Source organism: Moschus berezovskii, chromosome 12 (assembly GCF_049115385.1).
Source record: "Moschus berezovskii isolate FMDL1 chromosome 12, NW_MosBer_1.0, whole genome shotgun sequence".
In the NCBI taxonomy this organism is placed as follows: domain Eukaryota; kingdom Metazoa; phylum Chordata; class Mammalia; order Artiodactyla; family Moschidae; genus Moschus; species Moschus berezovskii.
This window is the reverse complement of record NC_142471.1, coordinates 29,687,974-29,712,003: the sequence shown is the minus strand read 5'-3', so window position 1 is coordinate 29,712,003 and position 24,030 is coordinate 29,687,974. Positions and strand designations below refer to the sequence as shown.

Below are 24,030 nucleotides of genomic sequence, written 5' to 3'. Positions count from 1 at the left end.
TAACTGATCTGTTAACCAGCTTGTTCGGGGTAGAATTCCAATTGCTCCACAGCTTATGCCTCCAGAAGCTGACTAACTTCCCTGCTCCAGGGCTGGGGAATCCACTGTGAAGTGTTCGCTCTCTCACTAGCCGTCCCCCAGATAGGCCCTCCTACTGCCTAACCTTTGCCCTTTCTAATTGCCCTGATTTCATCCTAACCTCCATAGCTGTGTTTAAAGTCCAACTCTGGGGAACACACAGATTGAGCGTTCCAGGTAATCCCTTTTCCAGTCCTGCCTGGCATCTAGCCGGTGGGCTGTGTACCTGGACTTCCTGGGACACTGGCTGGGGGAGTTTGCGGAGGGACTTCAGCACCCACCTGGCTACAGGATGACGCGGGTCATCAACTTCTTGATTTTTTGGCTCAGCCTGGCTGGTGGCCTGGCTCAGAGTGACACCAGCCCCGACGCAGAGGAATCCTATTCAGACTGGGGCCTTCGGCACATCCGGGGCAGCTTTGAATCTGTCAACAGCTACTTCGATTCCTTTCTAGAACTGCTGGGAGGGAAAAATGGAGTCTGTCAGTACAGGTGCCGATACGGTGAGTCCACGGTTTCTGTTCCTGTGAAACTATCGCTGGTGGACCTGTGAACAGCCTGAGCAGGGCCACAATCTGTCATGCACTTTTTCCCTGTTATCCACTTCTTAGAGGGTAGTTGCCAGATTCAGAAAATTAAAATGTAGAATGCCCATTGAACTCTGAATTTCAAATAAACAACCAATATTTGTTAAAATATTTGAGATGTTTGGAACATGCTTATAATGACAAATTACTGATTGTTTATTTGAAATATATATTTCACTGCACTTCCTGTGTTTTATCTGGCAATCCGACTCCAAGGAGTTTTGCAATACTTGTTCCCTGGGGCTATTTTAATGGGTTTGTTTTGAGGCAGGTAGATACTTAGGAAAAGGTGGCAAGGGCAAGGAGGAAAACGAATAGGGGATGTCTTTGTGAGGTGTTCCTAGGGCTGAAAACTGAAGCTGATCATTCAGGGAAAGTTCTGAGCTTCCTCAGTCACTCTGTGCCTAGCTTGGAAATGGATTCTCCTCTCCCCCTAATATAGCTCACACCTTCCTCCCAACTGTGTCAGTCTCTGATCACTTTGCCTAATCCATCCCGCCCCCGACCCCACCCCGCACCAAGAGAACTGTTCCTGCAATGGCAATGGCAGGCCTTCCTTGAGTAGGATGAGCATCTGCCAGCCACCTCTGCCCACCAGGGATCAGGCCCTGAGTGACCACACTGTCCCTCAGGCCTGGTCTTGGATGTGGAACTGAATGGGTAGGAGCACTACCTCATCTGAGTTGTAAAGAGGGTACATAGAGAAGCTGGGTGCAGGCCTAGCTGCAAAACAGCAGACCCTGAGGTCTGTTCTTGCTTTCCCCTACACTGTAATTCAGTGTAATGGGAGCAGAAAGCAGGGCCCTGGACCTTGCAGCTGGGGGGCAAGGGGTAACTTCCAAAGAAAATGTTTTTGAAAGCATACACAGTCTCCTAACAGCATCCATTTCATTGTTTAGTTTATCAAATATTTCATCATGGGATTAAGAGATGAAAATGGTGATTGAGCCTAGTAGGAAAACACTTGAGAAATATTCTCTCCAGACACAACAGATAAAACTCAGCTTGGAGAGAGACTCAAAAAAGCCACACACTTGCTGGGCTCAGCCAATGTCTTGCACGCCTTTTTACCCCTGAGCAGGGGGAATCTCTTCTTACAAACTGAAAGTGACTAAGAAACTGTGGTTAACACTCCAGAACCAAAATTTTTACAGAATAGAAGCTTTAACTTCAGAGGGAGAGAGTGAAAAAAGGAAGCTGCATCATCTCTGTGAAGATTCCATAGAGTAAACCTGTGCTAGGGCCCACCTGGACTTTATCCAAGGTGTGTTTATCCAAGGACAAATGCAGAGATGCCTTGTTACAGGGACCATGCTCACCGAGTTTGCATGGATGAGGCAGGAAAGGGTTAACTCCAGGTATTTGATAAACACAGGTGCTCCTTTCCTTCCTTGCGGCAACCCAAGACTTATTAAGTCTGTGGTTTAGCAAAGAGATAACAGCAGGATTTTTTTTTTCTTTTCTCTTTCTTTAGGGAAACAAGATCCAAACCCTCTTTTCTAGTAAAATGGCATTAAAAGATTTCAGCAAAGTTTGGTTGCAAGTTTCCACCTGGGTCAGTCAATGTAGCAATCACTGGTGGGGGATGGGAATAGTCAACAGAGAGATTACAGGGTCTCAAGTAACTCCAGTCACTCTGCAAAAAGAAACCTGTCCAAAGAGGAACCTGAAAACCATATAGGAAAGAGGGGTTAATTAAGCCTTGTTACCTTTGGAATGCAGAGAGCCAAGAACCTGAAGGCTGCACCCAAGCAGTACAGACTATCTTCTCAAGTTGATTTTGAACAGATAACATCTAATAACTAATTGTTTTTTACAGTTTGCTTTGTGACATATTTCTTGTGCAAAACACTTTCTTCAAAGCACTGGCTCCCAAACTTGCCTGTGCTGCAAATCCCTTTAAGGTCATGTTTAAAAAGACTGTTTCACCCCCACCCCTCTTATACTGATTGGGTAGGTCTGGGGCGGGGCCAGAAAATCTGCATTTCTAAGAGCTCCCAGGTGATCCTCCTGCTGCTAGGGTCCTGGGATCACACTTGGGGGTGGGGGGACTGCTTTTAAAAAACCATATTATTTTTCTTTTTTTCCAGAAGGAACAATTTAGCAAGTTAGTCTACAAGAAAAATTGCCGTTTGGTAGGTGCTTATCACTACTTAAAACAGTGGTTCCTACCTCACTCAGCACTTAGAATCACCTGGGCGGCTTTAAAAAACACTTGCTGCCCAAATCAATTAAAAGGGAATCTCCTTAGGTTGGACCCAGCCATCATTATTTTTAATGTTTCCCAGGTGATTACAAATTGCGGTTAAAGTAGACAACACTATTTAAAGGATCGTTCTGGAAGAACTTCAGCCCATAGTTGTTCAGACAGGCAATTTGTGCTTGTATCCTGCTAGCCTGTCAACGCTATTTGCCACACTTCTACCTACTGTTTGTTTTCATGTTAACACACAAAATCTGAATTTACCAAAGGATCGGGCTATAAATATAGAGATTCAACACGAATCAAGAGCATGCATGGTACATACACCTGGTTTAAGGAGTCTGTACTAATGTGAACACGATTCCCTCTCCCACCTCAGGGATTCTGATTCAATAGGGCTGTGCTAGGGACAGCACAAATGGTCCTTGAACCAGACTTTGATGGAAAAATCAAGGGTTTGATCTGGGGGTGAGGGGTGCAAGACATCTCATTTCTAGTGACCTTGGACAAGTTACCTAACTTTCTCAACCTTTGTTTCCTCATATTTATATCTAATGTTAATAATATCTATCTTGCAAGATTGTTATAAGAATTAAAGACACTGTATATAAAGAATTAGTGCTGTTAGAAAGTTAAAGTCATTCAGTTTTATCCAACTCTTTGTGACCCCATGGACTGTAACAGCCCACCAGGCTCCTCTGTCCATGGGATTCTCCAGGCCAGAATACTGGAGTGGGTAGCCATTCCCTTCACCAGGGCATCTTCCTGACCCAGGGATTGTACCCCGGTCTCCTGCACTGCAGGCAGATTCTTTACATCTGAACCAAGCTACCAAATGGAGCGTGGTAGGTACCAAACAAATTTTATAAATGTTTCAGAAAGATAGTCTGGAGAATGAGTTCACTATGCAATCAGATTCTTCCGATTCTTTTTCAATATAAAATTAAAAAACATAGAAATCCCAGTGGCTGGAAAACACCCTCTCAGCTTCTGGAAGAAATCATCAAATGATGATTTAGATGTTCTGTGCCTTTATGAAGGTCTCTGGGGCAGAGTTTCTGTGTCTTGTATATCATGATTTAAGATATCATGCACAGTGTCACACTTGGATAAAAGGATAATTTTCTTCTTGGGCTAAGTTCTAGGAAAGCAGGTATCCTTAAACATCAGTGTTCTTATTTTCTAGAGAACTTTTTACCTGTTTTGAAATTTTAGAGCAGAATTTTATGAACCTGTGAGTTTGTGTATTTTTCCAGACAAAGAATTCACAGCCTTCATCAGATTCTTAGAGGATGTATAGCCCAAAAAGAGGAAAGAGCTACTGACTTAGAGGGCAAAGGTTGTTCTCAGGAAAGGTGATGAACTGTCGAGGTTTGCCAGGATGGGGGGCGGTGGTTCCTGGGACAAAGGACTTTAAACACTGAAACAGGGATTGTCCCAGACAAATCTCTGGGACAGGTCGCTCACTTGACCTCATACAATAACTGAATCTGTTTTAGCGACTGGAATAGAGTTTACTGCTTCAGTTAAATTGTCACAGTTCTGTTTTGCCCCCTTGCTGCGCTCCTCATGCTGTGTTTGAGGGTTTCTGGTAGGAAGCAAAATGTGCACTTCAAATTCGGCACTCTGACCGCTAGGTCAACCTCTGGTGGAGCACAGAGCTGCCTCTGCCAGAACCAGCTGCGTGGGGAGAAAGTACTGACCCTCCCCTGTGGCTTAACCCTTGACCTGGGTGATAAACCCCAGACATTTTTACTGTGACAGAGAAAAACCGGTTGGGCCCAGAAGGTAGTGGACCTGTCTGCTGGTAGAACTCTCATTTCATGCCTAACTCCCTTATTTGTCTTTTAAGTGTTTTGTGGTGGTTCACTTTAGTCAGATGTTTTAAATTTCCACAAGAGCAAATCTATCGGTACTTCCTTTATATCCTCTGCATTTTTTGTCTTGCTTAAAGGACCAGCCTCACATCAAAATCAAAACAGTTTTTAGCTTGTTTTTCTGTGAAAGCTTCTGTGGCTAATATACATAATAAATGAGTGTTGCTGTGTTCTGAAAAGAATTTTTATGAGCACTAAAATTTTAATTTCAAGTTTACTATGTCACAAAATATTATCCTTGTTTTGACTTTTTCCCCAACCATTTAATAATATAAAAATTATTTGTATCTGGCAAGTTATACAAGAACAGGCAATGGGCTGGACTTGGACCAGTGTTTGCCAAGCTGATCCAGATCAGGTGGTCAGCCTCCCACTCCTGCTGCTGCTGCTAGGTCACTTCAGTCGTGTCCAACTCCGTGTGACCCCATAGACGGAAGCCCACCAGGCTCCCCCTTCCCTGGGATTCTCCAGACAAGAACACTGGGGTGGGTTGCCATTTCCTTCTCCAATGCATGAAAGTGAAAAGTGAAAGTGAAGTCGCTCAGTCGTGTCCGACCCTTAGTGACCCCACGGACTGCAGCCTACCAGGCTCCTCCATCCATGGGATTTTCTAGGCAAGAGTACTGGAGTGGCTTGCCATTGCCTTCTCCGCTCCCACTCCTATAGGTAGCCAAAACCCAAAAATAAAACTAGTTTGTGACATCATGCATAACTGAGGCCTAAACTCAAAACATCAAACTGAAAATACTCAACTCAAATCTGCTCCAACTGTAACATGAGGATCTGGTACATAATTTCTGTCTGGACTCAAACCATCACGTTTTTTCTTAGAATTTCTATTTCAAACTCATTCCTCAACAGACTTTCTGCAACTATCATGAAACATTAAATACAATAAAAGTAACTGTCATCAATAGTAGGCCAGATAGGACGTGTCTATAATAGGTGACCCATTATCTTTCAAACTGGGAGTCTTATCTTCTGTGAGTTATTAAGTCCAAAGAAGGCAGAGGGTAACAGGAAACTGGACTGAGCCTGCTGCAAAAACCCTTGATCAGAAAAAGAGTTAAATTTCACCATCAAATTCAGACATTTGTTTGTTTACTGAAATTTTCCCTCTGATTTCTATAAACCTAAGTAGAACATTTGTAAAATAACAACCCAAAGAAGAAATAAAATCACCATAGTCTCACTTCCAAGAGATAATACACATTTAATTTTGTGATTATTTCCATATATATAACTTGATTACTAGTATTATTTAATACACTTTACCCATTCCCCTACTCCCAGTACAACACACACATACACAAGTTAGTAGAGTATCAATACTAAGTTATATTTCTCAAGGCCTTTGAAAAGTAATGGAGGAATCACTGGTGGGCTGGCAGACTCCATCAACGAGTACAGGACACTTCCAATACAAATAATAAGAAAGGTTGAGTGGAAAAATTAAATATTAAAACAAATACATATACACTCAAGCTAGAATGAAATAAAGGGAAACCTTCAAGTTCCTGAAATGAAGAGGAAACACAAAACCAAAGTGATAGCAGGAGCTTATGCTGCTGTGGTCCTTGGAGGTGTCAGTCTGGAACATTATATATAAACTCCATGGGCTGAGGAATGTGCTTTAATGCTCATACAGAGAGAGGAGAAGAATTGTAAGATTTGGGAAGTTGGAATTGAACAGCCTGCAGAAAGTTTAGAGCCTGGGAAACTGTCTAGTCTGTTTAAAAGGGGTTAGAAGTAGCAAAGATGCTTTCTACCCACCTGTGGGGGGGGGGCTTGGAGGAGGAATAAATACCCACTAAAAAACTCACTGCTTGAAGCATGTAGTATATGTACAGATGAGGAATCTGAATCTCTTCAGTTGGCCTGGTGTGAGTATCCCAAGCTGAGAAATTAACAAATACCTGTGTGTCTCAATTATCTTCAGTCTCCTAGAGCCACAGCAAAAGCAGCTAGGGACTACTCTGCAGTATGTGACTCAGGGCACAGAATTCTTTTAAAACAAGCCCTTCTGAAAACAAGTACATACCATCTGAAAAGATAATCCACCATGAGGGAGAGTCAGTGGACATTAAAAACTGAAAGAGCAACCCAAGGATTGGAGATAAAAAAATCATAACATTTGAAATTATTGAAGACATAAAAGAAAGGATAGAAAACGTAATTAGAAAATAAGACAATGAAAATGAATACGTAGATTTGAAAGATTTAAATAGAACTCACAGAAATAAAAATTACAGTCAACAGAAGAAAACATTTCAGTGGATGAGTTACATATCGGATAATCTAGTAGCTAGTCAACCTAAAGATAATTAGTAAAGTAGAAAATAAATTTGATGAAGCTAATGAAAATTCAGTTTGGAGAGAAAAATAGGGAAAATATAAAAGAGAGATTAAGATACAGGAAGGACAGGATCAAAAAGATTCACCATTAAGTATAAAGAGGCCCAGAAGGAGAAATTATAGAGAATGAAGAAACTTAAAAATTCAGACAAGGGCTGTGAATTCTCCAGAGGTGAAAGACCTCTAGCCTTCAGATTGTTCCAGATAAATAGACCACTTATAGATACACTGTAGTGAAATTGTGAGGAATGAAGAAATTGGAAGTTTTGTATATTTCTGATGGAAATACAAAATAGTACAGCTGCTGAAAAAAGCAGGCTGATAGTTCCTCGAAAAGTTAAACAGAATTACTATATGACCCAGAAATTCCACTCCTTCGGTATATATACACAAAAGAACTGAAAACAGATAACAAAACTTGTAGACAAACCAACACTTGTAGACAGTTGATCATAGCACCACTATTCACAAATAGCCAAAAAAATGAAACAAATACCATGTCTATTAATGGTGGATGAATAAACAAATTATAGTAGATCCAGAGAATGGGATATTATTCATACATAAAAAGGAATAAGTACTGGTACATGCTACAACATGGATGAACATGACAGATGGAGATTTTTCTAAAAATGGGTATTGGGTTTCTTTCTGGGATAATAAAAATGTTCTAAAATTAGATTATGGTGATGGTCTCACAGCTAAAACCCACCGAATTACATTAAATGAGTGAATGTATAATATGTGAATTTTATCTCAATAAAGCTGTTGTAGAAAAAGATGTAATGAAAAAAGATTCAAATCATAATGACAACTGCAATAGTTAGGTATTGCTGAGAAACAAGTGACCCCCAAACTTAGCAGCTAAAAATAACAAACATTTAACAAACATTCATTGTATCACACAGGGTGAGGGATCTAGATGCTCTTCTGGGTGGTTCTGTCTCTGAGTGTCTAATAAGGGTTCGAGTCACACTGCCTGTTGATACTACAGTCTCTGAAGATATGACTGTAGCTGGAGATCTTCCAAGCTCATGTGGCTGTTAGCAGGAGGGTTTAGTTCTTTGCCACGTGGACCTTTCCATGAGAGAAGTTATAGTCTTTTATAATGTAATTTTGGAAGCAACATACCTCCATTTCTGCCATATTCTGTTGGTCACACAGACCAACCATAGGACAGTACACACAGGTATAAATACACCAGGACAGGGATCACTGAGGGTTATCTTGAACCACTGTCTTATAAACATGTTGTACCACAGCAACAAATACCCAAACAGACTATGGCAGAGACTGCTTATTGTCCCCATTTTTTCTACATTCATTAGCCCTCCTTCCAACTTCAAGGTGGGCTCATGGCTGCCTATATTGAAAAAAAAACCTTCATTTCCTAGCCCAATTTTGCAAGTAGGTGTTGCCATATGATTAAAATCTTGCCAAAGGGAAGAGGAAGTGATGTTTGTAACATTCTGGAATGGGTTTATTAAAGAGAGGGGCTCTGACCTTTTTGCCTCCTTCTTCCATTCTGCTATTTGTAATATGGATGTGTTGGCTGAAGCACCATCTTAGATCATGAGACCCAGGGCTACATTCCAGGGCTGGTAGAGCAGAAGGTTAGAAGTAGCCTCGGTTCCAGAAAAGGGCAGACATCGTTCCAGCCTTCTCAGCCTTAACTTTAGATCCTGATATTCTTAAGATATTCTATCTTGTTTAAACATCTGAATAATATAGTTTGTAGGAGATATAATAAACATATGGAGTAAATTATAACACTATTGAAAGACATAAAGAAAGATCTAAGTAAGTAGAAAGCTATATTAGGCTCATGTCTGGAAATTTAGAATATTCTAAGAAATTCAGTTGTCTCCAAATTAATCTGTAAATTCAATGTATTTTCAATAAAAATCCTGATGATGTCTCTTGTAGAATGTAATAAGCGGACTCTCAAACTCATATGCAAGAGTAAATGTCCAAGAGTAATCAAGACAATTTTTAAGAATAAAAGGAGGGAGAGCTTTAAAGCATAGACTTAGCATCTAAAATTTAAAACAGAAAGATGGGGTGTAAAGAGACTTCAACTGTACTTATAACATTTAATTAAGCATAAAAATATTTATAGCAAGTTTGGCAACATTGACATTCATTGTCTCTGTATAGTGGGTACATAGGTATTTGTTTCTCTGACTTTAGTTTTGAAATAGTTCATAATACAAAATAATTAAGAATAAAATACCTGATAGGAGAAAATTACAGAAGAGAAAGAAGAAATGCCATGAGTCTCACTTGGAGGATTAATTCTTGGCTTATTTCCTCAGTCTTTGCTATGTCTTGCATCTCCTATAAGAGGCAGAGGGATGAGGGGAAAGAGCATGGGTTTCAGAGACAAACAGGAAAGCTGGATTTATATCCCAATTCCTCCCACTCTCTATATGACTCAGGCAAGTCACTAAATCTCTTAGTCCCATATTTCTTATCTGAATAATGGCATAAAAATACTCACTGCAGATGACTGTTCTGAGGTCATCTAGGCTCAAGATTATCTTTATCTATAATGACTACCCTTCATACACTGACAAGGCTTCTCTGTATGTATTTGCAAGATTATAAAATAACCCAAAAGCCATGGAGGAGAAACCAAGAAATCCAAAGTTTTTCAGATAGTTTCGCCTTCGTTCTATGACACAAACAACTACAATATTGTATAGGCATGTTTTCTTTGTATTTTGGTAAATGATGCTTTGCCTACGTTTATGGAATCTTGCAAATTTTCCTTCAAGTTATTCTAAAAATGTTTGTGGTATTATTTTAATCCTGATCCCTTAAGTGTGTGATCGGGTGGTGGTCTTTGTGTATAGTATGTGGTCTTACAGTGGATAGAAGAATGAGAGACCTTAAGTTTTAGTTTGGTTTTGCCATGGACCTTATCTTCAAGGTCACCCATGTGAGAAATGTTAGAATTTTTACTAAATAAATGCTCATAAGACTCTTCAAGATTGGGAGAAAAATGTCAGTCTGGTCTGGAGATTATTACTTTTTTATGCTAGCATCACTGTCATCATCACCACCTAATTTAAGTCGGTGATGAGCAGGGACTTTTGAAGGAAAAGTTGAATATACTTTTAGACAATTTTTATTTGATGAATGTTTCCAAATGCTTCATTTCTAAACACTTCTTCCTGCTTCTTTCCTCTCTTTCCCCTGCTAGGAAAGGCACCAATGCCCAGACCTGGCTACAAGCCTCAGGAGCCCAATGGCTGCAGCTCCTATTTCCTGGGTCTCAAGGTACCAGAAAGAGTATGTACACCATCATTGTTCTCTTAGTTGACTGGTTTTGACTAAGACTAATCTAAGAGGTGCCCCTGATGGAACTCATCACTTATGGAATATGGTTGAGCAATATAATTAGTATTTTAAACTGGATACAGAGAAAAGAAGATCATTTTCAAAGAAAGCACCTGATTTCCTTTTCTCAGATGCAGCTGTCCCTCAAATTAGCCATTGGGTAGTGAACTTTGAAGTCACCAGTGCAAACATCAGCTGAGCCTTAGTGAACCAAGCATAACTTAATTTGAAATAGATTGGAAAAGTGTGACTTCTTCAAATTGGTGAGACTTGCTAGAGATGTACTGGAGCAAGCTGGTACTGACCAGTGAGGGCTGATTGCTGTATCCTCAGGACTTTTGCAAAGTGGCCGTCTTCATGTCTGAACTGTTAAATCAATTATGTATGGAGTATTAGCATCATAGAAATCTGCAAACATACACACACACACATATCGTCCCTTGCCAACCAGCTGCAGGCTAAAACATTTTTCCTTTTGCCACTGACTATTTCTCAAACAATCAGCTTCCTCTAAAAACAAGTAATAATTAATTTTTTAAAGACCTCTCAGAAACCCTTTTACATTTTTCCCTTTAGAAAAGAAGCTTCATGTAAAAATTGGTAGAAGTATTTCATATCTTGTTTTGGATTCTAAGCTGGTCCTACTCTTGTGTGTTCTTGCCTCCAGTGTTCACAGTTATCAGAACTAGTGTGTTTTCTTTTGTGGAAGCTCTCAATGACCTTTTATATATTCCATAGACACAGAGTCTGCTGGTTGATTGTGTGGATTCTATTGTTCAGCTACCAATGCTGGTGTGTGGGGAGACAGAGGCTATGGTGATGGCCCTACCTCCTTCACGTAACTCAGCAGTATCGCCTGGCTTCCATGGCTGCCTGACTTTCCTCCACAGGCATTTCCCACCACAGTCTCCTTCCTCACATCCGCCCCCCACCCCCTACCCCCATCTGTCTCTCCGCGGTCAACTGCAGCCCTCTCCCTGGTATTGTTCCACAATCCCTAAACTGCAGGTCCCAGCTGCTACACCTTCCAGGGGACCAGCGTCCCTGTCCGTGGTATGTATGGCTGCAGCAAGGACTGTCTGATTCTCATCCCCTTTAGGCTGCCACAGATCAGCTGTTTCACTCTTAGTCTTAAATGTTTCTCCTATGACTCAGACAATTGCCCTAATGTGGGGATAGGATCCCGTTTTCAGTTCCCCCACTGGCCAAGGGCAGGTCCAGCCCTACTAACACTCCTGTTTTTCCCCCTACTTCCTTCGTCCTACGGCGTTTTGCGTGGTTCTATATATTCTCTTCCACTGGTCAGGTACTCCTGTCTGCTCTCAGCTGGTGCTCTGCATGCATCTCTGTGTCTGAAGGTGTATTCCTGATGTAATCCACAAGAGAGATGTACTCCACGTCCACCTACTCCCTCACCATCTTGTTCTTCTCTGATTACTTCTCTTTAATCACTTATTGTACCATGTCCCTTCCCTCTTCAAGTGCATGCAAGCTAAGTTGATTCAGTCATGTCTGATTCTTTGTGACAGTATGGACTGTAGCCCACCAGGCTTCTCTGTTCATGGGATTCTCCAGGCAAGAATACATGAGTGGGTTGCCATGACCTCTTCCAGGGGATCTTCCCAACCCAGGGATGGAACCTACATCTCTTACGTCTCTGGCATTGGCAGGCAGGTTCTTTACCATTAAGCCACCTGGGAAGCCCAATCAAATCTAACTTGTTACTTTGGAAGTCAAGGCTATCAACTTATCTTTCTCCCTAATTAAAAAGTACATATAATAAAAAATATATATCACATTGATAAGACCCTTGAATGACTAAACAAACTGGTTGACTTGCTTATATATGATTTGCTTATTACTTCTTTTCTTTACTTGTTATATCTTAACTATACCATCATCTAACAATCCTCCACAAAAATTGCCATTTGATATTTCTGTGTGTGGAAGTCTATGAACTTAGTTTATGACAGATTTATAATTGTTTATAGGACACTTTATAAATGTGTATGTGTATATATATGTTGGGGTTGTTTGATCGTAGTCCCCTTGTGGTCAGGAACTATGTTCTATACCCTACCCTGTTCCCCAACACGTTACAAACACATACACACACTTAAAACAGTGCTGCATGGAATGGATCCCTGCAAAATTCTGGTGACCTTTTTGTGAACTAAGGCTTAATTTTTCATACTTCTGAGACTTGGAATCTTTGTTTAAAAAAAAAAATCTCACAAAGTAAAGGTTTTAGTTGAATTTGAAAGTACTGAAGCTCTGCCCTCTTGCCTAATTTTCTGATTTTCTATTTTTAGCTCCATAGTGGCCTGTGAATTTGAAAACTACTAAAATCTAAAAGTAGAAAAAGGGGCCATTCAAAGTTTAAACTAATGACTAGATCATGATCAAAACTTAGCATCCTGTGACTGTCAACTTGATGTATTCTTTCCAGTCATCTGGTGCTTCTGAACTGATCTGAATCAGTAACAGGAATTTGAGAACAAGGGAGGCAAGGTTGCCTAAGGTCCTTGGTCTAAACGTGGCATTTTCTTCCTTCTCTTTTTTTCCTTCACTTTTCTCCAGATGGACTTGGGCATTCCAGCAATGACCAAGTGCTGCAACCAGCTGGACGTCTGTTACGACACTTGTGGTGCCAACAAGTATCGCTGTGATGCAAAATTCCGATGGTGTCTCCATTCTATCTGCTCTGACCTTAAACGGAGTTTGGGCTTTGTCTCCAATGTGGAAGGTAGGTATCTTAAGTGCATTGACCTGTGAGCAGAGAGTTTGGTACCTGTTTTCACACAGAAATGTAATCAGAGCTCCTTTACTCAAAGAGACCATCAGAGTTCACTGATCTTTCTTTATAGAACTCTGTGACCAATGAAGCAAGGGGGAAGGGAGACTCTGGGCAATCCTTCACTAAAGTTCTTGCTGTCCTGCCCGGGAGCTGCTGGCGCCACTCCTGATGGACAGGGCCACACCAAAGCCTTCCCAGAGGATAAAAATCTATCCTCTAAGACCAGAGCAAGAGTTGCCCAACTGGTTTTCATTATCCATTCCACTGTTAAATAATTTTCCATATCAGGAATTATTCTGTATAGGTCTATGGGGTTGGGTTGAAGCTTTTTTTTTCTTATTCTCAGTAAGATAAAGAATTTTTAAAAACCTACCTTCTTTTTGTGTAAAGTTCTCTATATCCTTGAGGATAATTATTTTACAATGACTGCTTAGCTGCCTAGCTTCTAGCAGTGATTCTATAATTTCTTTTTCCTAATTTAGCTTAGGAAATTGTAATTCTTTAGTTTCTGAAGCCCGAACAATATATCCAAGTATTAGTGTTACATACTTTTAGATGGTAAAGTTTGAAATTCAGGCTTATGAAGAGCTGGCTTTATGCTACTGGGAAAGTCAGCCACAGGAAGAATCTTGGATCCTGTTATAGATCAATGTCTAGAGTGTTGTTCTAAAGTGAATGTGCATAGACTTGAAATTGTGAATAATTAATGAGGCTCTGTAAATGGGAGTATCCTTCTAACCGCACCTATAAAAGGTGAAAAGTGCCTGCTGCTAATCTAGGATCAGGTCAAGTTACTCCCCACAATAAATTTTAGAACAATTTCATCACTCCACAAAGAAATCCTAGAGCCATTAGCAGTCTCACCACAATGTTCCCCTGTCTGGTTCTAGGCAACCATTAGTCTTCTGTCTCTATAAATTTGCTATTCTGGAAAATTCATATAAATGGAATTACAAACATGTGGTCTTCTGTGACTGGATTCTTTCATTTGGTAAGGTTTATCCATAATGTAGTGTGCATCAGTATTTCATTCCTTTTAAAGCTGAATAATATTCCATTATATGGATAAAACAAGTTTTCTTTAATCAATTGATGGACATTTGGGTTGTCTCAACTTTGGACTATCATGAATAATTCTGGTATGAACATTTATTTACAAGTACTTGTGGTGACATGTTTTCATTTGTCTTGGATATATATTTAGGAGGGGAATTTCTAGGTTATTTGGTAAGTTTGTGACAAATTGATTTCCAAAATAGCTACCCCATTTCACATTCCCACCAGCAATGTATTAAGGCTCCAGTTTCTCCACATCCTTGCCAACACCTGTTATTATCTATCTATTTTATTATAGACCCTATTGGGTGTGAAGTTATATCTCATTGTGGTTTTGATTTACATTTCCCAGTGGGCTAATGATGTTGAGCATCTTTTCATGTGCTCATTAGCCATTAAATAATTGCTTTGGAGAAATGTCTATTCATTTGCCCCCCTTAAAATTGGGCTCTCTTTTTACTATTGAGTCCCAAGACTTTTTTATATATTCTGGATGTAAACCTTTTAACAGATGTATGACTTGCAAATGCTTTCTCTGATTTTATGGGTTGATTTTTCACTTTCTGGATGATGTAATTTGTAGTCCAGAAGTTTTACATTTTGATTAAGTCCATTTTTATCTTTTGAATTTCTTGTACTTTTGATGTCATATGTAAAAGGGCTTTGCCGAACTCAAAGTCACTATGTTTTCTTTTAAAAGTTTTGTTTCAGCTCATATATTTAGATCTATGATTCTTTTTAGTTAATTTTTCTGTACGGTATAAGAAAGAGATCTAGCTTCATTCTTTTGTATATAGATATACACCATTTGTTAAATAAAAGACTATTCTTTCCCACCACTTGTTCCTGCACCATTTGTTGAAAGAGACTATTCTTTCCCACATTAAATTGTTTTTGCACTCTAGTCAAAAAACTCAATTTGTCATAATTGCAGTATTTATTTCAAGACTTTCAAGTCTATTCTATTGATCTATGCCAGTACCACGCTGTTTTTATTACTGTAATTTTGTAGTAAAATCTGAAATCAAGAAGTGTCCTTCAACTTTGTTCTTTTTCAGGATTTTTTCAGATATTCTGTATCTCTTTCATTTCCACATGAATTTTAGGTTCAATTTGTCTATTTCTTCAAGAAATGGCAGGTGAAATTTTGGTAAGATTTTTTGGCTCTGTAGATCCATTTGAGGAATATTGCCATCTTAAAATTATGTTTTCTGACCACATTGAACATGGATGTATTTCCACTTATTTGGGTCTGTTTTAATTTTTTTAAAAACTTTTTATTTTATATTGGAGTATTGTTGATTAACAATGTTGTGCTAGTTTCAAGTGTACAACAAAGTGATTCAGTTATACATATACATTTATCTTTCTTTTCAAATTATTTTCCCAATCAGGTTGTTATAAAATATTGAGCAGAGTTCCCTGTTGGTACCTGAGTTACAGTAGGTCCTTGTTGGTTATCCATTTTAAATATGGCAGTGTGTACATGCCAATCCCCAAATCCCTAACTATCCCTTCTAGCAGTTCTATTAATAAGAGGGAAGTTCATAGCAATAAACATCAACATCAAGAAATAAGAAAGATCTCACATCAACAACCTAACTTTATACCCCAAAGACTAGTAAAAGAAAAGCAAATGAAGTCCAAAGATTGTAGAAGGAAGGAAGGAAGGAAGATCAGAAATGGAAATAAATGAAATGAAGACTAGAAAATATCAAATTAGGAGATTTTTTAAAAAAGACAAACAAAATGGACAAAACTTTAGCTACATTTGCCAAGAAAAAAAAAAAAGAGGATGAAAATAAAATCAGAAATAAAAGAGAAAACATTAAAACTAATATCATAGAAATATAAAGGACCATAAGAGTCTTATGAAAAATTATACACTAACAAGTTAGACAACCTAGACGAAACAGATGAATTCCTCAAAACAAACAACGAATCAAGAATGAATCATGAGGAAATAGAAAAATTTGAACAGTACTGTCACTAGTAAGGAGAATGAATCAGTAATCAAAAATCTCCCAACAAACAAAAAATTTAGGATCAGATGATTTCACTTTTTTTTAAAAGGTGGAAAATTTCTATATATGTTAATTTAATTAGAGATAAATTTTACATGAAGTTAACAAAAGAATCAAATTTCAAAAAATTATTAATAAGCATTATTTCTTAAGAGAAGTCATTGAAATTTACAAAAAATATTATTAAAAGACATGAAAAAAACTTGCATTGTTATTTTGAAATTGATGCTTCAAATTTAGCCAAGAACATTATTCTCTACTATTTCCTCCCTCATCTCTGATTTCTGTTGTTGTATCTGTTCCATGTCATACAGAAAGTGTCTAACCCAAAAGATCTGGGTTATTAAAACTCTGCACATTCCCAAGAAATGGCTATTTTTCTAGCCATGCAAGCTGATGACTAGCCCTTCATCAGCTCTGGGGAAGTGAACTCTTGGAAAATTCTGACTGATGAGATGTTTTGGATGCCTAAGACCCTGAGCCACACTATACTAGTTGGTCTAGATGGCTTATACAATCAGTGTATTTTATGGTGAATACCTGCTTTCCTTCTGGGGGTCTGGGAGTACCAGTGACTGAACTCAGTCACCTAAGCACCATATGCCTATGTAACTGACACCCAATAAAATCCTTGGACTCTAGATTCAGGTGAGGTTCCTGTTTGGTAAGCTTCACTTTTAAAGTGGCTTCAACATTCAAAGAAAAATTAATCAGCTATTTAAGCAGCTTCAACATTTAAAGAAGAATTAATACCAATCCTTCTCTCAGCCATTCCCTTCTCCAGGGGATCTTTCCAACCCAAGAACTGAACCTGGGTCTCTCTCATTGCAGGCAGATTCTTTACCACCTGAGCCACCAGGGAAGCCCTCTCAGTCTTTCAAAAAGTTGAAGACAGGACTTCCCTGGTGGTTCAGTGGTTAAGACTCTGTGCTCCCAATGCAGGGAGCCCAGGTTTGATCCCTGGTCAAGGGAACTAGATTCCACACGCTCCAACTAAGAGCCCATAAGCTGCAACTAAAGATCCTGCATGTGGCAGTGAAGACTCTGCAAGCTGCAACTAAGACTGTCAAACTGAAAAAAAAAAAAAAAAGATTGAAGAGGGAAAACTTCCAAACAAGTCTTAAGAGGCCAGCCTTATCTATATCAAAACCAGATAAGAACACCACACACAAATTTACAGGCCAATATCCCTGATGAATACAGATGCACAAATCTTTCACAAAATATTAGTGACCTAGTTATTTATCCCACACTTGAATAGGGAAAGCTATAGGAAACATAGCAATGTTATTTGAGTCCTCTGGAAAAAAAATGTAATTTTCCATGGAGTGAGCATAGTGATGTGGGAGATTCTGATTGCTAGTCATGGTTTTGACCTGGAGGCCCCATAAAAGGAGGTCATCCCAAAGTGTGTTCTGCTTTATTAGATTGGATAGAAGCGTCTCTGAAAAAGCTTCTCATAAATCTTTTTTTTTTTTTCCTTTTAATTCTGTATTTGGGTCACTGCTTCTAACTCTCCTCTGGGTATCATGTTATCCTTGGAAATACACTGCCTCTTCAAAATTACTCAAACTACTACTTGGGGTAGTCTTGTATATTAACCCTTATATTTCTCTTAATATTTTTCAAGTAGCCTGTGATTCCCTGGCTGATACTGTGTTCAACACTGTATGGACTTTGGGCTGCCGGCCCTTTATGAACAGTCAGCGGGCAGCTTGCATCTGTGCAGAAGAGGAGAAAGAAGAGTTGTGAGGAAGAGGTGATTCCTTCTCCATTTTGAGTGACACCACAGTTGTCTGGGAGATGTAATATGGCGGATGTATCTCATCCTTTTTCCCAAAGTCTGGATACCACAAAGCACAGAAAGGAACACTATTTTACAGCTGAAAGGGAGTCTTGACCTTTGAAAAAGAGGATTGAAAAGAAGACACAGAGTGATTTGAAAACTACTCTTCACTTTAACACCAATCTCCCCAACCAAGACATATTTGCCTGGAAATTCAGGGCTTACTTTGAAGACTAAAATAAAGACTAAAATACTGGAATTCTTGGAATTGATAATTATATTAATAAGTGAAATTTTGGAGAGTCCAACCATTTGAGAGGCAATGACTTTCCTCTGGTCCATGTTTCAGTGGCTAATAAGCATCTCACATATTATAAAGTATAGTTTTTAGAAAATTTGAAAAGAGATGAATGAATTTCACTATCACCAATGTGCTTCCATTTCACTTAGAAGAAAACAGAACCCAACCTGGTAAGTTCCTCCAAGGACAACAATTATAACCACTGGTGCTGAAGAGTTAAAAACAAGACAAGGTCAGAGACTTACTGGATTAAAGCCTGTGGAGGTGCAGGTCAGACAGAGTGAGGTCTCTGGGGTTCCATTTTTTCCCCTCATTGAACTAGTCCTGTTGAAAATCCCAATTACTAAGTGGTGTTAGTGTCATGTTAAGATCCGAGAAGCATTTGGTAAAAACTGCTACTGAAGACAGCTAGGAAAAGTCCATGGAAACTGAAGGGAGTGAGAGACTGAGTCCTGATTGCAGATTAGAATCACCTGATGAGTATTAAAAACACTGGTTCTCAGCACTGATTGTAGATTAGAATCACCGGAGCAGTACTACAACCCTAAAGACCCTCTGGGGGCTGGTGCCTAAGTACTGGTATTTTAGAAACACTCCCCAGTGATTCTGATGCACTGTGAGGCCTGAGGACCACTGAAGTCAGGGACTGACAGACAAAGGCCTGGGCCATATCAGGCTTAGCACCTATTTGGGTAAAGTTACAGCTGTTCCTGTGCTAGGACAGCTGAGCTGAGCAGTTGTGGCAGGGCCTGTATGACCCAGGAAGCCTAAACTAGTTACCCTTCAGCCCTTTACAGAAAAAGTTTGCAACCCCTGATTTAGATTATTTTCTCCTTTTTCTTCCTTTTGTTAATGTTACTGGTTCCAATACAAATTGTTGGTTGCAGTCTTTTCTAAAAAGAAAAGTCGAAAAACTGTTTTCTGATCTTCTGTAAAGCCATAAAACGAATTGTCATATTTAGCAAGTGGATTTAACTGAGGATAACATTTATCTCTGTGGTTTAGGATATTTACTTCAATAAAATTTATTAAGCACCTACAAAATAGAGTATGGTGTAGCTTTATAGCTTTTTCTATTGTCAGTCTGAGGGCACAGAATGCCAAATAACAGGGCATATGTTACCATATTTTGTCTACTGTTCAGTCACTGAACCACTTAAATGCATGTTAATGAATTTACTAACATTTATTAATTGAAAATAGTTTACTTAAGACAACATAAAAACCCCGGAGGAAAATATTATGCAGGAGAAAATCCAAACAGTTTATTTTTAGCACATACAGTGATAAACTTCCAAATCCCCTATAACTATTCTGTATTTGAATGGAAATCTTAGGGTATAATTATTGTTTACATATTTAAGGAGTCAGTGGGCATTTAAGTCATAATTTCAAGCCACTATTTCATTTTTTAAATTCCTCATTTGAAATAATATACCCAACTTCTGATTTTAGTGGTGAAATGGTATCCTACACTAGGTGTTTTATGGCAGGAAATAAATGGGGGAGCATGGAAGTGAGCTGTGTTTGGGGTACATGGCACCGCTTTCCACATTAGGAGGATGAAGCTCCATCTGGAACAGGCTGGGCAGCAGTGAGGTGACTTTTCCTGACCCAGTGGGCTGGAGTCAGAGTGAGTCGGTTCTGGGGGTTTGTCTAAACCCAAAGTGTAAGGTTTAAAGCAGCATGGTGTTCTAGGGTGTCAACTGATGCTCTCAGAAGACGAGGGGAGAATTCCAGAGAGACAGGCAGCCTGCAGGAGGACTTGGGTGGTGGGTTGTCCTAGTCCTCCCAGTCGATGCTGATTGGACCACCTGTCAGCATCTGGCTCTGTGGACCACTGGCATCCTCTCCTTCTACTGCCTCCCGACGCATTCGCCGGTGGCAGCCCTGAGCACAGCGAGAACGCTCGTCTAGCATCCCGCAGACCAGGACCCGGCAGTGCAGGAACACTTCCTGAAAGATTACAATAATAAAGAACAAAAACAGTGAAGACAGCTGCCAGTCGGGGGGTGCCTACTAGAAGCCAGACACTACCAAATGTTTCATATGTTTTATCTCATTTCATCTAAACAACCGCCCTTTGAGACTGATGTCATCCCCATTTTACAGATAAGGAAACTAAGAAGGTTAAGGAACTTGTCCAAATTCACACATTTAGTAATGTGGCAAACATACTCAATCACATGGGTGACTTAAAACCTGACATCCACAACTTTTGCCTCCATGCCTGGACACAAGAGAACTTTGTGAGAACAACATCTAATAACATTAACATCTTGATTCGTCACATCAAGGTCTGGGCATAACATGGGGTCCCACCCACTTCTGTGTAAAGTAACAAGTTCTTTCTCCAAGCTTCTTCCTATAAGTAACTTCCCAATGCACGCTGCTGAGTTGAAGAGGAAGATAAGGGTTAGCCATCATGGTTAGCAGTTATTTCGGAAGAGTGATGAAGCTGGACAGCACATGAATACACTTAGACGCGGTATGGAAAAAACTGTTGGCCTCAAACTTTCCTTTGTTTAACTGTTTCAACAATTTCACTAAAATAAAAAACCTTCCACTTTAACATATTATGTCAATATATGGCCTCTTATAACCTCTATTTACTTATATACATTAAAAAACTTTTTCATATTCAATTTGCATTTAATTGTTTTATGACAAGAGTTTTTTCATGTCTCCTTTTTCTATATTTCATTGTACATTAACTGCTTAATTTGCATTAATTGATGCAGTGGTTTAAATGCATCTCTCGTAACAGTACTCTATAAGCACATTCAACAAACCATGTTTTTATTTTTGTTTCTGAGAAGGTGTCAGAATTGAAATTTTTAGACTGATAATTTTATGGTTATTACACATTGTCAGATTATTAATTAATTGTCAGGTTATTACACAACTTTCCAGAAAGTATATCAACTTATACTGCTACTATACACATCTCACTATAGCCTTGAAAGTTGGGATTTATAATTTTTATAAATTTAATATGTATAAAATAGTCTTGTAATTATTTGAATTGGCATGTAAAACAGTGAAATACTGTTTTCACTGAACATTTCACTATTTGTCTTTTTTGCAAATATTCTTTCCATATAGTTTGCCACGTGACCACTACACAGGCTTTTTCAATCACACCTGCTCACAGGGATTTTGTGTTATAATCACATCATATTTTCTTTGAACAAGCCTAGTTATTTTATTGGGAGGGTGCAGATGATTCTGACATTCATGGAGGTGTTAAGATTCTAGATGGCCAGTTTTATAGTATTTTTCATAAAGGTCATGCAGAGCCCAATGGTAGGCTTTAGAATGTGAACAAATTGGGACAGTAGGAAGACTCAGGTTCATGGTGGGAGAGGGCAGGCAGCTTTATAAGGTAAAGGTCTTCAGCTCACCTTGTGGTCCTTGCCCACAAACTTGAAGACGGGGACCTGAAAGTGCTTTGCGAGGTGATCCCGGGATGTGTACTGCTTTACTGAGTCATCTGAAACACAGCTGGAAGTAGGGCAGGATAGCACGTAAGACTTGATTTCTTAAACAGAGGTGGAAAAACAATCCAGTCCAACATGTTTGGTCCAAGGAGAGGCAAATGGGGTGGAGGAGGTTGGGCTGCACTCAAGATTTTTGAGAATGAAGGAAAAATGAAATCCCTTCCCTGTGAAGGCATCTCAGACACAGCCCTGCTCGTTAACGCTCTCTGTCCCATCTCTCATTCACTGTACCCACAAACTGTGCACCAGGGCCTCCTGTTAAGTCAATATATTGAAGTGTTAGCAACAGCAACAACATTTATTATAAAGATATCTTTTGATATTGGTGTATGTTTTTAAGGCTGTATTTTCATTTTTAATATATTGTAGGAATTCTGCATTCATGTACTTTATTACTGACTTGAGAAGGCTTTTCTTTAATGAAATTTCACTATATTTATCAGACACCTAACAGATACTCACCCCTGAAGGGGATCCAAAGGTGAGCAAACCCCAATTTGTACAACAAGGAGCTGCATAAAGATGTCAGTTTCTTACATAATAACTAGACCTATTGGGGGGGGGGAAATCATTTACTTCCAAAATGTTTTAATACCTCTTTTCACAGATTTAATGCCAAATTTTAATTTGATAGGCTTTGAGATTTTAATCTCAGGTCTACCACTTGAAGTGAAACTCCTAGGCTCACCTCAGGGTTAGCTGGGGGAAAAAGAGGGGTTATTGATTCTCCACTTTGAGCCCAAGGATTAGAATAGATGAACCATTTTTCCTAAAGGCCAGGGCTCATGCATATATTGTCTTTTCAATCTGAATTCAAAAGGAACTTTTACCTATTTTCCTCTTCATGGATGCTTCATAGTTTCTACCAGGCCAGTAAAAAAAAGTGGGATCAGATATAAACACCTATAAAACTGGATGCTTACTCCACATACTTACAGAACACTTTCTAGTTCATTGCTAATTGCTGTTTCAGGGCAGTCAAAAAATCCAATAAAATTATTAAAAAATATGACACCTTGACTTGTAATTACTGGTACCTTATTCCCCTAAACTGAAGAGGATCTAGAAATATAATGTGGTTTCTGTTATTTATTATATTTATGTACACATTGTCATTTTCCTGAGGTTAAATGAATCTATGCCATTTCTGATTATGTTCTCAAATACCTATTGCATATCTAATCTGAGTGACACACTCTGCTGGGTGCTGCAGAGGAGTCAGAAATGAACAATATGGTCTGTGATGTCAGGGAACTTTAAAGTCCAGTAACTATGAGAACAGTAGTAACGTGACATTAAAATGGCACTTTTCATCTGAGTGCCTCAGCATCTTTAATTTATCTTTACCTAAAATACTATTTTTTAAAAATTGAAGTATAGGTGATTTACAATGTTAATTTCTGATGTACAGCAAAGTGATTTAGGTATACACATACATGTTCTTTTTCATATTCTTTTCCATTACAGGTTATTACAAGATATTGACTATAATTCCCTATGCTATAGTGTGTGTGTATGCTTAGTTGTGTCTGACTCTTTGCAACCCCATGAACTGTAGCCCACCAGGCTCCTCTGTCCATGGAATTTTCCAGGCGAGAATACTAGAGTGGGTTGCCATTTCCTCCTCCAAGGGATATTCCCAACCCAGGGATCAAACCCACGTGTCCTGAGTCTGCTGCATTGGCAGGTGGATTCTTTGCCATAAGTGCCACCTGGGAAGCCCTATGCTATACAGTAGGACCTTGTTGTTTATTTTATATATAGCAGCGTGTATCTGTTAATCCAAAGCTCCTGCTTTATCCCTTCCCCAAATCCCAATTTACCCTTTTGTAACCATTAGTTTGTTCTCTATGTGAGTCTGTTTCTGTTTTGTAAATAAGTTCATTTGTATCATATTTTAGATTCTACATATAAGTGATATCATATGGTATTTGTTTTTCTCTGTCTGACTTACTTCACTTAGTGTGATAAGCTTTAGGTCCATCCATGTTGTTGCAAATGGCATTATTTCATTCTTTTCTGTGGCTGAATAGTAAAAAAAAATACTATTTTTTAAAGAGAAAATGTGACACAAAGAGTTGTTGTAGGGTAACACATTACAGAATAGAACCCAAGACAAATTCT

At 39.0% G+C, this 24,030-nt stretch overlaps 2 protein-coding genes across 2 annotated transcripts in view; one reads left to right on the top strand and one right to left on the bottom strand.

Annotated features, from left to right (window-relative positions):
• The first annotated feature begins 370 nt into the window (after window positions 1-370).
• On the top strand, window positions 371-18,546 carry PLA2G12B (phospholipase A2 group XIIB). The gene is made up of 4 exons (XM_055425492.1): window positions 371-581; window positions 10,306-10,394; window positions 13,023-13,188; window positions 17,950-18,546. The coding sequence occupies exons 1-4, from the start codon at window positions 371-373 to the stop codon at window positions 18,069-18,071; spliced, it is 588 nt and encodes a 195-aa protein (XP_055281467.1). The 3' UTR covers window positions 18,072-18,546.
• Window positions 18,547-24,030, bottom strand: part of OIT3 (oncoprotein induced transcript 3) — a 27,547-nt gene continuing 22,063 nt past the window's right edge. The window contains exons 8-9 of the mRNA XM_088841964.1: window positions 21,811-21,910; window positions 18,547-20,362 (exon numbers count right to left, since the gene is read on the bottom strand). Coding sequence (XP_088698090.1) covers window positions 20,189-20,362; window positions 21,811-21,910 — 274 coding nt within the window. The 3' untranslated portion in view covers window positions 18,547-20,188. The remainder of the gene's footprint in view (window positions 20,363-21,810; window positions 21,911-24,030) is intronic.

What these genes read in the sequence shown, in the direction of transcription:
- PLA2G12B (XM_055425492.1), top strand. Translation starts at nt 371, where the DNA reads ATGACGCGGGTCATCAACTTCTTGATTTTTTGGCTCAGCCTGGCTGGT. An exon ending in GTCTCAAGGTACCAGAAAGA is followed by an intron (nt 10,395 to 13,022) that starts GTATGTACACCA and finishes ACTTTTCTCCAG; the next exon opens with ATGGACTTGGGCATTCCAGC. An exon ending in CTTTGTCTCCAATGTGGAAG is followed by an intron (nt 13,189 to 17,949) that starts GTAGGTATCTTA and finishes ATATTTTTCAAG; the next exon opens with TAGCCTGTGATTCCCTGGCT.